Source organism: Stegodyphus dumicola, chromosome 10 (genome assembly GCF_044657685.1).
Source record: "Stegodyphus dumicola isolate Sdum_Otavi_A_Nest chromosome 10, ASM4465768v1".
Taxonomy (NCBI): domain Eukaryota; kingdom Metazoa; phylum Arthropoda; class Arachnida; order Araneae; family Eresidae; genus Stegodyphus; species Stegodyphus dumicola.
Window position 1 is genome coordinate 171713352 of NC_140777.1, and position 15259 is coordinate 171728610.

The window sequence follows — 15259 nt, forward strand, 5'->3', positions numbered from 1 at the left end:
GAATCCCAGCAAATGGGTTAGCTGCGTGGGCATTTTTGTGTTTTCCCCCATGATTATCGTGGATATGTGCCAATTTCCCTGAGAAAGTCCCTCACGAAGGCATCCCGCCTGCCAAGCAGATAGTGTGCTTTGCCATAATCAAATAAACTAAATCAACATCGAAATCTATTTACTGCGTAAAGAGCCGTTCTCACTGGGGTTTATCTGAGTTAACGGAGTCAGCTCCATGTGGCAACTAGCTCCGCTATGCCTGCAGTTCAGATTTTTCAACTTGCTGCCCTATGGAAAAAAAAACTGGTTTTAGTGATGGGTCGGTTACGTCAGTTGTCTCCGTTAGCTCAGATAAACCCCAGTGGGAATGGCCCTTAAGGCTGCGTAAAGGGCATAGAGGCATAGTCATAACGACATAAAATACAGGAGTTCCGCTCACACCTGCGAGAACGGGGTGTAAGCCGTGGCCAATGAGAGAAGCAAAATTTGCGCATGCGTGGATGTGTCTACAAATTTCCCGCGCTGTTTTCCTGCTCGATTGCTTTCCCGCGAGCCCTCTGCTTGTTTTGTGACAGCGAAATCTTCTGTAGAACGCCGCTTCGTTTTAGCTTCGCTCTGATTGGTCGACGCTTATCCCAAACTCGGCGTAAAGTTGAAAACTTTGAACCCTATGCCATGAGCCCTAAACCAGATTTTGTGACGTAGCGCAGACTGGTTGCCTTGGCAACGGAGCTCGGCTTTAACCACTTATGGCTTTTACGCCCCCGTCTGAATGCAGCTTTAGTCTTTTGAAAGCTCTCGTCAATAGACTTCCCCAAATGATTATGTATTCAACTGTGAATTACTTTCACATTTCAGTTAAGATATATACGTCTTCATCTTAGCAGCTTATCCTGTTAAAGACAGGAACAAAGTGGGTTCTAATTAATTCTTATGCGTAAAACGCGTAACGTACGGTAAGTTTATTGAGAAGAAGCTATGTTTCATACGAGAGAACTGATGTCACAAGTACTTTAGAACTAAGCTGAATAAACTTTGTGAACAATAAACCTTGATCATAAAATACGTTATTTTACAACAAAGACTGTGGATCAAAAACAAAGGTCTGTTGATGTTGGATGTTCAGATATGTGCAACTGGCATCTTCTAAGCTTCAGCGCTTTTCAGAAGAATTAGATCGCGAACTTTTATATAAGTAAAAAATCTGATGTGTGCACCACATGACTTCCTTGTGCGGAATATTAAATTATACGCATTTTTTCTTGCATTTTATTTAAACTTATTAGATTGAATTAAACCTACTTCGCCGACAGCGCATAATCCACAATAGAATAAAGGCATTCTTTAAAATTCACTTTGTTTACCATAGCGACACTCTAGCCCTAGGTTTACTTAACAGTATTATATTTCATTCATATTATAACTCAGAATGCGCAAAATGTATATCATTTAAAGAATTATCTAATCGTTGCCACATGTGCTATTCAAATACTATAATAAAGCTAGAACTATGTATAAAAGAAATTAAGCAAAGAAAACAAAAAAGAAACAGTTTTTCACAGACAATTGAGTATTTCTCATTTAATTAATTCAGTTCTCCCTTCGCGAGAAGGCAAAAATACATAAAAACTCAAAATATCTATATTAAATATTACGAAGTAAATCTCAAACGTTTATTTCCTCGAAAAAATTCCAGAAAGAATTAAGCATGATTTAATTGGCAATAATAAATGAATGCGTTATCTTTGTTGTTGCGAAGCTAAGTTTCTCTTCATTGGCAACAAATCCACTAGTCTCCTATTTCAAATGTAAACATCAATGGCCGACATTAAAAACAGGCTTAGCGGCAATTAAACAACTTTAAAATTGCTGATAATTCTAAAAATATTGTACACAGATTTACTAAAGGCATAAAATCCTTAACCGGAAGATAAAAACAACATAATTCACTCATTTTTAAAGCAAAAAATGTACAATTTACAAACATATAAGAGTAAAGAAACTGAGGTTACTGAGCCGGGTAATAGAGTGGATATATATATAAATATATTTATATACGTTTGGTGTGGCCGATTGCAACCAAAATACGAGGTGCACATTTACATGTTATAGCAGTCCTATATACAAAATTTCAACGTTCTGAGGCTACTCGTTTTTGAGTTATGCGAGATACGTTCGTACAGACGCCACGAAAAATTCTCTTCAGAATTAATTTTAAAGCAGTTTTATAATTTTTTTGAAGGAAAAGAGTATTTTATTCTATCACGCAAAAAAATCTTTAATTTGCATTCGATAGCGGTTAAAATGGATATTTTCGTTGAAATATGCTGCCTGAAAATTTTCGCGATTACAATACTTCCTTTTTACTTCGTACAAGGAAGTAAAAATTGTAAAAAGATCTTTTATGAAAATAATAATTGATTTTTAATAACTGTAAAATTCTGTTACGTAAAATACTTGGTGAAAACTCTTCACGACATTTCCATCCCCAGAAAAAAATAAAAAATAAAATGGTATCATCGAAAATCAGTGAATTAATGGCAAACTTTTATTTTCAATATATCGTTTAGATGGCATCAGTATATTGCTTGCTAGTTTAAAAAAGACCAACACGCTTTTTAATAATAATTTGTCCGTCCTGATGGCAACAAGGTTGCTAGTAAAATTTCTGGTGCTTTAATAGTGGGCGTTGTTTTATTTTTAAAATTATAATTATTTATCTATTTCTTAAATGTTTTTACATAAAAGTGGTGATAAATGTCGGTTAACATTATGATGCAGTGAAGGTGAAAATGGCTAGGATGATGACAAAGGAGGGAATGAAGCCATCTTTTTAATCCCATAATCAAAATCATTTAATAACATTATACCGCAGTAATACATTTTATATTCGTATATACAAAAATAAATAACTTAGAACAACATAACTGACCAGTTTGTTATTCGAAGGTAATAAAATCGAATGCCCTATATGGCTATGCGAAAAATCACGCTGGTAATAGATTCAAATTAAAATGATTTTTCTTCGATTACTCTTTCATGGTCGTAAGTTTTCCATCCCAACTATCACTTGCTCAAAGTCAACAGGATGAATTCGAAAATGAAATTCGTTACGTCTTCTTAGTCAGAATGTGATTTCATATACAAAAGAATGTCCAGAAATCTAGACATTTTGAATACTTCTTGTAATATTTAATGTTTCTGCAAGTGCTGGTGGGAACTAATTTGCGATAATATCAGTATGAGAGCACTCACTAACTGCACTAATTGAAACGAGAAAGCTCCCTACGTGATAAAAATGTAGCTGGGGTAAAGACGATGATGATGAAGGTAGAACTCTTTAATAATATGCAGTTGTAAGACTTTTTCACGGATCATTTTTATTAGGTATATTCAGAACATAATAAACGTAATGAACCAATCTAAGCATCACGATTAACGCAGTTCAACAACTTCAAATAGTGTTTCATGTATCTGCAGGTTAAAAACTGGTGATAAAAAGAGGCGAGAGATTATGATAGATGGGTAAGGGCAGGCGTTAAAAAAAAAGTTTATTTTACTGATTACGAATAGTTATTTTTCTTGATTCCTGAGTACCAAGATGTCAGCAAAAGAGTCCCTGATTTCAAATTTAAAAATCTTGAACTTAATCTGTTGCTGTCTTAATCTTTTTCATAAATAGGAAGCATCTGAGAGTTTTTCGGTTGTCGGTATAAGCAAGAAAAAAGACTTGATGTTTCATGATCTCCCAGACATCTTTCTGCACAGAGATCCATCCTTGTAAATATTTCTTTTTTCTTTAAAATTAATCGGAAACATGCGCAAGAATCCCCTGAAACGAATTTGCAATGCGAAGAATTGAAGTGCCATAGTTTAGAGCGCATTGACTGAATCAATTTTAATTTTTATTGGCGAAATAAAACTTTTCATTCTGCTAAAAGATAAATTCACTCCATATCCCTTGACAGTGATTTTATTGTTGGCGATAAAATTTCCTAGAAGATCCTATACTACCTATTGTGAGGAAAATTTAGAATGTGACATGATGACTATACTAGAATTGGTGCAATAAGTTGGAGATGATGTTATGGTTTGTTGACACAGTCTTTTATTTTTGTCGTAGCACTTTTGCAGCAAGCATGTATAGCTAATTCGTTATTCATGGCACGCCCTTTATCTAATAATTATAAATGCATTTTTCACATATACACAACATTGCAATTGAAGAGACTTGCAACATTGCAACATTGCAATTGAAGTTAGCAGAGCAGAGGTTTAGAATAGCGAATGTAATGCTATTAATAATATTAGTTTAAGAATGGTAAAGTTACAATATTTCATCAAAATAAGCCGTACGACTGTGTTTTTGCGACTGTTGGATTTGGAAAGTTTTAGGATTGATTTCGATTGGGGGAAAAACTTAAATTTCACTTTTAATTCACTGTATAAATACGTGCATCATTACCACTGGGTGTTTTGAAACTCCCTGGCAAAAATTTAAGAAGTGATAGAAAACATCTAAACAAGGGGTTTTCACCACACAATGCATGGGCGAAGAACAAACGGTGAACCGCTAGACGGCGTTGTAATAGAAAGCATGAAGCGTGAGTTTTCTAGCGTGGATTTCAGAAAGCATGTCGACGTTCAGTAATCAGGAAAAAGCGGGCAGGCATTTTATGTACGGTCTTTGCAAATGGGAATGCTCTGGAAGCCGAAAGACTGTACAGGCAGCGTTTCCCGAGAAGGCACGCGCCAGACCGAAAAATGTTCGAGCGATTGCATCGGTGACTGTATAAAAGGGGATCTTTTGTCACCGGCATGCATGATACAGGGCGTGGTAAGGGTGTGCGGACGCCACAAGCTGTAGAGGATATTATGCAAAAAGATTTTCCAGATGTTAACACGCGAAATGTTTCAAGTGCCGTAAATGTGTCCCACGATACTGTTTGGCGAGTATTACGGAACGAAGGATTACACCCCTACCATGCACAAAACATGGACGCCACAAGTTGTAGAGGACATTCTGCAAAGAGTGGAAGATCTTCCGGATATTAGCTCGCGAGTGGTTTCCTGTGCCGTAAATGTGTCCCACGATACTGTTTGGCGAGTATTACGGAACGAAGGATTACACCCCTACCATGCACAAAACATGGACGCCACAAGTTGTGGAGGACATTCTGCAAAGAGTGGAAGATCTTCCGGATATTAGCTCGCAAGTGGTTTCCTGTGCCGTAAATGTGTCCCACGATACTGTTTGGCGAGTATTACAGAACGAAGGATTACACCCCTTCCCCATGTACAAAACGCAGACGCCACAAGTTGTAGAGGATATTCTGCAAAGAGTGGAAGATCTTCCGTATATTAGCACGCGAGAGGTTTCCCGTACCTTAAATGTATTCCACGATACTGTTTGGCGAGTATTACGGGACGAAGGGTTACACCCATACCATGTACAGAAAGTGCAAGCCTTGGTACCTGCAGACTGTGCGCCACATGTTGAGTTTACACGTTGGTTTTTGCAACAGCTAGAAGTTCAGCCTGATTTCAGTACCCATATGTTATTCACGGATGAATGCATCTTTACTCGTGAAGTCATTTTTATGCGCATCTTTATCACCACTTAAATTTTTCCTCGGGAGTTTCGTAACACCTTGTATAAGAACCGTATTACAAGCATTAATTTTTAAATGAAGCATTTCAGAAAGTTTTACTATAAGAATATTACTAACTTTAGGATACGGAGAAGTAGTAACCAAACTGAAAGGAAAGTTTTACAAATTACAGTTAGAGTTTTATCTTACATTTATATTCTCAACGAAACATTAAAAGCATCTGATCAACTTCTGTTCATTTAAATTACTTAGAACAGGAAACGATTTGGCATTTATTGCATTTCCTATAAAATCCTCGTAATTAAACTCACTCCGTCCGTTTTCTAATTTGGAATGAAAATGTTAATTTTTGTGTTCGAAAGTGTTAATATTTTATGCCTGGATGAGTAAATATGTAAAGTTCCTGATTTCTTATTCAATAATTAAAAAATTTTCTGTCTCAGTAAAAATTAAAAATGTCTTTCAACAGTTCTACAAACGGCAAAGAAGTCACTCGAGTAGATTCTTTTTAGATCAGATTTAGCTAAAAATATACAAAATTTCTCCGGTATTGTTTTAAACGAAATATTAATGATTAAGTCTTTATCTTATTATAAAAGCAGATACAAAGCGAAAATATTTCTTTCATTGATTGGCTATTGTGTTTAAAATGTAGCAACATATCCTTACAATCACTGATAATAATCCTGCTGTTTTCATTAGGATGGTTTCATTAGGCTAAAAAAAATGTATTTGGTCTTTCGCATTTTGAGTTGCACATTCTGTGCATGGAGTGATTCGCATCTTATTGTAACGATTTAGAAACTCAAACAAAGAAAAGGATACAAATTGGATTAATGGCGGATGCATTCCTATCATTAATGGACTCATTCCAGAAATAGAAGTCATTGACACTTAACAATAGCTGTTCTTAATAGCCCTGGGTGTTCGGAAGGAAATGTAATAAATTTGTACTGGATATTTGTATAGTTTTGTAATGGATTACAATTTAGATTATCATTGTCTGCTTTTGATTATCACTTTTTCTTTATGCGTACTGACAATCATCAAACATTTTTTGTTAACTTCTTGATTAGCCTTATCATTTAACATCTTTTGTTCACACATAGTTAAGGAGAGGTAATACTACCATGTGATTATATTTATTAATATTTCCATGCTAACAAAAGGTATTGCCAGTGAAATAGAAGATGGCATTTGAGGTTAACAAACTGGCATTTTATATACTATAATCAGTATAACTGTTAGTGCAATTATGACTTAGATAACTTCATATTATAAATCGATTTTCCTTGTGGCTGATCTTTGATAGTTCACATATCATATTTCTTATATGCGGCAAATTCCCGCTAAGATGACCATTAACCAATCACTGTGGTCCTTCATATAGCCGTGTGAAATAAGGAATATTTTCTGAATTTTATTTTTGCAAATGTCCATCACATTTATGTGGTCCACAATATTTAGCAGACCTTGCTGTTATTCCTGTCTCGTACGTCTTCTATTAACGCTTGATTTGATAATAGATAAAAAGAGAATAATATTTTAAGCCCAAAACAAGATGAGTGCAAAATGAACGAGCTATTCTATCGATTGCAAGAAAGAAGTGGTAAAGAATCTTTCGGCTTTCTGCAAATAGAGGTTAGATCTTTTTCTACAAAAAAGAAGGAAAACTCTGTTGCTAGACGTTAAAGATTAGAAGCAAGTCTTCGTGGTCTGACGGTAGCACACTCGGCGCGTATTCGAGAGGTCTAAGTTCGAGTTCCGACAACGGCATTGCTCATTTTTCATGTCTCCTGTATCAAACATCCTAATGATTCTACAGGTTGACAAAATTTATTTTATCAAAAGAAACACTTCCATGTTTTGTAACTTTCCACAGAAATACTAGTATAGGTGTTCACAGTAAGTAAAATTAGTAGTTACACTCCAAACTACTAAGAATATTAAACGCAGTGCAATGCAAACCGCATCTGAAAGGCCTCAATACTCCGAAGTTTCGCTCTGAACTAACAAGCTGGAGCTATTACACGAACTAACACTATATCGCCGGAGCTATTACACTCCGGCAATTTTGCCGGCTCAGTGACAAAATGAGCCTTAAGTCACGTGACGTTAAAACGTTCCGGGCGTAGTTATCTCGCTAAGGAGAAATCGAAGGCAGAGAGGAAGGGAAGGCGGCAATAAAGCCGAAGATCAGAGTGCTCTCTCTCGTATACTATAGTTTTTACCCGGCTGCCGAGCTATTTCTAGAACTTCCTGCTTCTTGAAATTACTGGAAGGCATATGAGGGCCGAATACGGTTACAGTTACACAGTGCATCAGTTACAATGTTCATTACAGTTGCAGAGGGACCGGACCAAAATGTTGCCAAAACCGTTGCCAGCTTGATGATATCACGCCAAATTATCGAGATAGTCATTTACTCAGTGTTAAATAGACTTGGCCCTGTATTCTTAATTTTCCGGCAGATTATCGTTACTCTCAGCTTTTAATGTTACATTATACAGAAAACTACAACAATTTCACCTATAATTTCACTAAAATTATCTATGTGCAAAATTCGTTACAATATGTTTGGAGACTTACTATTTGCAATTTTCTCCGTTCTTCAACATATTAGATATTTTTGGCAACATTATGAAACTGGTTTGATATTCCAGTATTTCTTCCGGCAAGTCCGAGACATGCTGGATTATCGGATATTTGCTGTGCACACTTAACTATTTCTGCAAAAATTATTACCTACTTACTGTAAGTATTGTGCTGGAATTCCTACCTTTTTCCGGTCAGACTAGTTCCTTATCCTCCTAAATTCCTTCATACCATTTTTATTTTTCCATTACATTTGTTACCTTTGCCATTAATGTAACGGCATTAGATTTCAAACATCAAAACAAAACAATTTATCTCGAAATGGGCGCCGTTCATTTCGTTTGTATTCCTTCAACGAAAAGATCAGAATTGCTATTACTAGATAAATAAATAGCTCATCCCAATGGAGTAAATAAACCTGAAGGACACCATCGACAAATTCTTTAACGTGATTGCCTATTCAAGGTTACCTTGCAACTTTCCTTCAGTGCATGAAGCTAATAATCTGACTTACTCCATTAATGCTTGAAGTGTTCTCCCTTTATTTACTGCGGTTGAACACCTGCGAGCTTTTTCATTCATAGGTATCAGAAGCATTTATACACCGATCCGAATCATAATAATAATAATGGTAACAACAATTAAGAAGCTAAAAAGGCTTGATAAGAAAGCGGAAAAATTAAACAAAAAAGTTATTACGATGGGAAAAGTTTGAGGAAGGTTTGAAGAAAATTTGGTCATGCTCTTGTCAGAAACTTGGTTTGATTAGTTGATTTACATCAGTTACTTATTAAGGCCAAGAAAACAAAATAAAATTAAAAAAGCAATAGTGATTATTTAAGTTTTGCAGTAAGAAGCTAAAGGTCAATTCTTAAATTTTACCATAAGTGTTCAAAACGCAGAAATATTGTTACAAAACGTTTGGTACATTTTTAGTGTCGATGGTTTATGTAATGGATGGATGGATTTTATGTACAGAGACCACTAAAAAAGAATGGCCGAAGTCAAAAAACGAATGACTCAAAAATGCTTAATTGTATTAAAATGATTCTACACGTAAGAAATATCTGCAGTTTTCTTCTTACTCAACACATTTGATATATGTTGCATTAATTTCACCATAGACTTTCAGACTACTCCAAAATAATCGGAATTCTTTTAAAGCAGTTACATTATAAGTAACACTAATATATTTTCCCTTTTAAGAAATCACCGAATTGCTTTTTTATCCAATGATTTTATCCAATGGTGAAATTTTTAGTCACCTAATTGCTTTTATATCCAATGATTTGTTTTTTGAGAACATTCTTTGTTCATGGAAACAGAAATATGCTACAGTTATCAAGATGATTTCTTGAGTAGCATGAATGAGACACAAGCACCATATAATTCTTCCCCAAGAACTATCGACCGGACAAAGTGTATTTTAAAATATGGCACTTTTCAATGTTTTCCTCATTTATAAATGTCTCTGTCGCAGCAGTCCTTATTTGTCATGTCGCCATTTTATAATCTGGAAAACCACCCGTACTCTTGGTGATTTACTTAAAGCATCATCTTTAAAATTTCACTGAAGCATTTCACAGAGCCTCAAAGACATTCCCCGCTGTAGAAGGTCTTTGAGGCTCTGTGATCCCTGGAGCTGAGAAAGGGAAGTTCTGGTGGGAGAGGTAAGTAGACAGTCGTGGATGTAATGTGAGACGTCTGCTGAAGAAGCTTACTCCGTAGACATTTGACATTTTTTTTTTTTTTTTTTTTTTTTTTTTTTTTTAAAGTATACTTCCCGGGCACCACATATGTACAACACAAGGCTTACAGAAGTAAGTTAAGTAAAACATTAAAAGTTACATGCATAAATGAAACGAACAAAAGCAGAGAACAGCAGTTTGGACTTCACGAAAACAGATAAGTTCACTGGCCAAGTCACTCCGAACATTTTCAAACCGTTTTGCAAGCATAATCTAGGGCCATCAAATGTAGGGCATGAAAAAATCAAATGTTCCACATCCTGAGGCACTCTTTTTGAACATTCACATAAATTGTTTGATCTTGATTAAAACAAAACAGGTAACTTGCAAATTTATCGTGACCAGATAAAAACGGAGACACTTTAAAATTTATAGAGAGGAAAGACTCGAAATGCAGTCTATGGTAAATAGAAGAAAAGAACTTTTTGATGACCTTAGCATTACAAGATTAAATATATTCCTCATTTCATATAGCTAAAAGCTCTTTGGAATGGTAATGTTGATATCAATGGGTAAATTTAAGGCATCTTTAGCTAAGAAAACAGCTTTTTCATTTCCATAGAAACCATGATGAGCACGCACATAAGCAAAGCGGATATCAATTCTTCTAGTTCTAAGTGAACTAACAGTTCAAAAGTTGAAGAGAAGAAAGAGAATCAGAACAAATAAGGTACCTTGAGGATGTTGTCCCGTTATGCTTGATCCATTAGACGGCAAGATAAATTTAACGGCATTTGATGTTTTGATTGCAAAACCTGCTGAGGTAGGCGGGAAATCTTCCGTGATTTGACAAAGCTTGTTGTAAATAGAAGTCTGTTTTGAGCCTCTTGGTGGAGATCACAGAAAAGAAGGAGTAGATGTGCCGACTGGTATCTGAGTTTTCCCAGCGCCAGATAGACATGAAAGCACAGAAGATCTTGTGTTTGGTAGCGACTATGAAGGGTGGGATCTCTTAGTCGATGGAAGAGAGAGGCTTGTGGCTTCTTTAGCTAATGAGTCGACCTATCGTTACCTTGAGTGCCTTGATGATTACGTACCCAGCATAGAGACACTTTTCTGGAAGATGGCAGGGTAATAAGCACTTCTTTTAATGATGAGATATGGAAGGCGTTAAACATTGATATATAAAAGTAATTGTCATTGTAGGTTTTAGGACTTTAAAACTACTAAAAGTCTAAAATGCATAATTAATACTGACAATTTTCTTGCAGCCGATTGCTAACAGTATCAAAGTGATTTTATATTTTAAAACATGTTTTTTATTCTTTGCAGGTGAAGCAGGATTCCATGTGGATAATGGAGATGCAACTCATGCGCAAAATGCTAAGGTAATGATATTCTACATAATCTATGGGTTACTGAAATAGTTCTTCTTTTATTTTATAACACTCCAAAATCTATTCATGCCAAACTGCAAAGAGAATGAATTTTATAGTACAGAATATAATAGTTTATCATAAATCGGCTGTAATTAGCACAAATCAAAGAGCGAAAATATATACTCTTAGCGTTTTCAAAACTGACGGTGGCTTAATATGCATGTATTAAATTTCTGTAGCATTTTCCATACAACCTATTTACGATAGTATAACTTTTAAATCACGCGTGCCATTCATAAAACATTTTCCCTGTACATTTAAACAATAGTCAGGTGTGCTGGAATCTGAAGAACGTCATGAAAATGGGTTGGAATTTCATTGCAGTTTGATTCAAATGGATTTATGGAATAGAATGCTGAAGGGGTCTGTAAACGTCTTCAGAGTCAGCGCTAAAAGGGCATTTAACTAAAAAAAATTAAAGTTTATACTGTGGATTTTTAATACAATCACTGAAATGTTTATAATTTATCACTAGATTTTTCAAAACAGTCATTAAGGCTTTACGAATAAATGATTAAAATCGTCTGTAATAGTTTTTATTATAAAATGTAAATTTTCATTTGCTATTAAAATTTTATAAGGCATAATTATGTTTTGTTCTAGTTAGTTGACTTTATGTTTCTATTGATATTTGTAATGTAAAATCACAAGAAAGGCTCTTATCATCATTAAATACAATGCATGGTGAGAGGAAAAAAATGTGGTTCAAAAAGAAATGTTCCAAAAGTCACTTATTTATTTGAAAATGTAATAATTGTCTGCGTTAACTTAGCATTAATAGCCCATGACTCGTAAGTTTCTGACTTCGATATATATTATAAAAGAAAAATCTGACGTAGACACCTCATGACTTCCTTTATGGCCTCTTAAATTATACACATTTTTTGCTGTCCTTGATTTAAACTTATTTCCTCAAATTTCATTAGAAAAATATTTCTCATTCAATCAATTCATTTCTCATTTCGCTGCAGAGAAAAATACGTAAAAACTCAAAGTATCTTCATTAAAAATTGTAAAATATAGAAAAACATAAAAACACCAAAGACAGTTTTTTTTTTTTTTTAAAAAAATTAAAATTAGAATTTCTACGGAAAAACAAGCAATTTGGGCAACGGGCAGAAAGTCAGAATTTTTTATGCACAAAAAGTTAAAATTCACTTTTGGCCCTGCTGGACAAAAAGACACTGAAGTTGTTGCACGAATTGACTTAATTCACTGTTTCAAATGTCAATAAATAGCTGCCACTTTTGAACTATTGACAGTTCTAAAACTACTGCATGCAGATTAACTTAATAACTTACATGATAACATGGTAATTTTAATATTATTGCATGCAGATTAAAGATTGTTTTTATCTTGTCTATGAATTTCATGGAAGAATGGTTACCAGAGCCTCAAGGAAGTTGGACTTCTATATTCACCCCAGTTTTGAGGGAGAGACTGTTGAGGGGGGATCCTGTTATTTTATGTTTGAGTAGTTGAAAACTGATAAACTAATTTGTATGCGATACGATTTATTATTATTATTATTATTATTATTATTATTATTATTATAAGTATGCTGTTATACAAACGGATGGAAAGGATATTTTAAGTACAATTTTCTTATACAATATCTCAGCATGTATAATGTTCTATAATAATCTATCAGTATAATTTCCCTGTATATACGTAGGAAACTGTCTCAGACCTATCAAACAGGTTTTCCAAACTATAGGGATTTTTTTTTTTTTTTTTTTTTTTTTTTTTTTTTAGTTCCGGCGTCAGAAAATACATTTAATGTTTTGAACTGTTGCCATAATTTCTATATACTATTTAAATTATTTATACTGAAATCGTTTGTAGTTCCCATCAGAAAAGGAGTAATCTTCTCTCTACTGCCAAAATGATGTACTGTTTGTAACAATCATCAGAAATTTTTATCTTCTTTTTGGCAACAGCAATAAAACCAAAATTCAGCATCCAGTTAGCTTCTAAGTTTTTACATTATATAATTACATAAATTCTTGCTTTTTCAGAATCATGCTAATAATCAGAAAATGATTTTCTCATCAGCTTTGCCTTTGTTTGTCTTATAATCTGAGCTGTAAATAGTGAGGATATTTTTTCCTTTTGCCTTCAGGTAAAACAAAAGCATGAAACCAGTGCATCCATATTTTCTTCATACTGTTGTAAAAATTCATCTATAACTGCTACTTTCAAAAGAATGGTGTAAAGATTTTATTTTAATCATAAAAAATGATAGACAAATGAAATGTAATACTTACATTGCAGATTCCGCCCGTTTTAGAGGCTATGTGAGGGCTTATTTAGAACTGAAGAGAGGTTAAAATATAAAAAAACAATAAAAATAAGCAAAATAAAAAAAAATAATAATCTGAAAGGTTTCAGATTTTAAATTACGTCCAAAGGGGCGTTTCTTTTAGCGTTTTGTGTATGACCTTTATTTATTAAATATCAAATTCTTTGTACTCAAACCATAAAAAAAATTAAATTCAACAGCAATATCGCAAAATAATTTTAAAATGAGCTTATCCTTAGAATTTTCGATACACAGTTCCACGCGCTAGAGATAAAAAGGTTTTTTCTCCCCCGTAGAGTGTTGCCATTGCTCGCTTTGAAATCCTTGAGTTTGTTAATCAAAAATTCATTAAAGTTTTACAAAATATGAAATCGATCACAAAACAAATTCAAAATTTCAAATTTGGTGTTCCACATGCCCCTATTCGTAGGAGGATTACGTCATTCAAAATTCGATGGCTCTAGGTACCGTTGTTTTATCACAATGCGAGAAATAGACATACATTTATGCAGATTTTACATTATTTAATTTCTTGAAATATAATGCAGGACTCTAACGTTTGGTGGCAACAGTTTGAAAAGTGAAACGTACATTTATAGTAATTCAACGAAAAATCGGAAAACGAAAACAATAGTCCTTCAGGGACAAAGGCCCTTTGGACTAATAGTGTTGTTAAAGTCTGATATTTAATCTGGCCGTTTCTAAGTGTTACTCTATGTGCAGGAAAATGTTCTGAGTGCTTATATTCTTACAAAGTTATGAGCCAATTTCCACTGTACGTTTTATGCTGACCTAAATGTAGAACCATCACAAAATTAAGCGAAACTTTTTCTACCTGTGTTAGAATCCATTTTATCAAACTAAATTATTTACTTTATTCAAACATGTCTGTCCGTTTCTATGAGGGTCCGGAAAGCACGGTCAAAGGTGACTTCCTTTGGAACTCCACCTCTTGCTGCACAACGCCCGTTCGCACACATGAGTGAGAACATTTTTTCTTACTATTATTATTTTTCTATATCTCCCATTCCGTTTCCATAGAGCCAGGGTGTATACATATGAACGTGTTACGCTATTTAGCTGTGTATACGAGCATTTGAACTCATATAGATAACACGCACAGAAGTATACTATTTTTCTATATCTTTCTTTTAAAGCAGTTTCCTAAACTGGGGGTCGCGGAACCTGCAGCAGAGCGTCACCAAAAATTTTAGCAGTTTCGATATTTCTTTAACTTATTATAAATTTAGCTTTAACTTATTATAATTATCTTTAACTTATTATCTTATTATTACCTTTAACTTATTATAATTTTACAATTATCAATTATTTTTACACAATGTATTTGAAAATAGGTAAAAGATAAGGCAATACAGACAAAGAAAAAACGAAAACGTTTCGGCGCATGCTTTTTATAATATGAACGTTCATTTTACTTGCTTTGCACGTGATGCTATCTTTTAGTCTGTACTTATTTAAAATTTTCGCATTGTTCTATGTCTTAAAATTCGAAATTAAAGTTAATGACCTATAACCGCGATAGCATATTACAGTACAAGTGAAAACATTGACGGTTTTACTCGCGTGTGTGTCGAATTCGCGCAATGCTTAAGGGGTCCCACAAAATTTTCT

General features: G+C 34.2%; 1 protein-coding gene across 1 annotated transcript in view; it reads left to right on the forward strand.

Annotated features, from left to right (window-relative positions):
* The window catches only part of LOC118186662 (uncharacterized), a 241765-nt gene that overhangs the window by 156135 nt on the left and 70371 nt on the right, over positions 1 to 15259 (forward strand). Inside the window, exon 3 of the mRNA XM_035356785.2 lies at positions 11219 to 11274. Coding sequence (XP_035212676.2) covers positions 11219 to 11274 — 56 coding nt within the window. The remainder of the gene's footprint in view (positions 1 to 11218; positions 11275 to 15259) is intronic.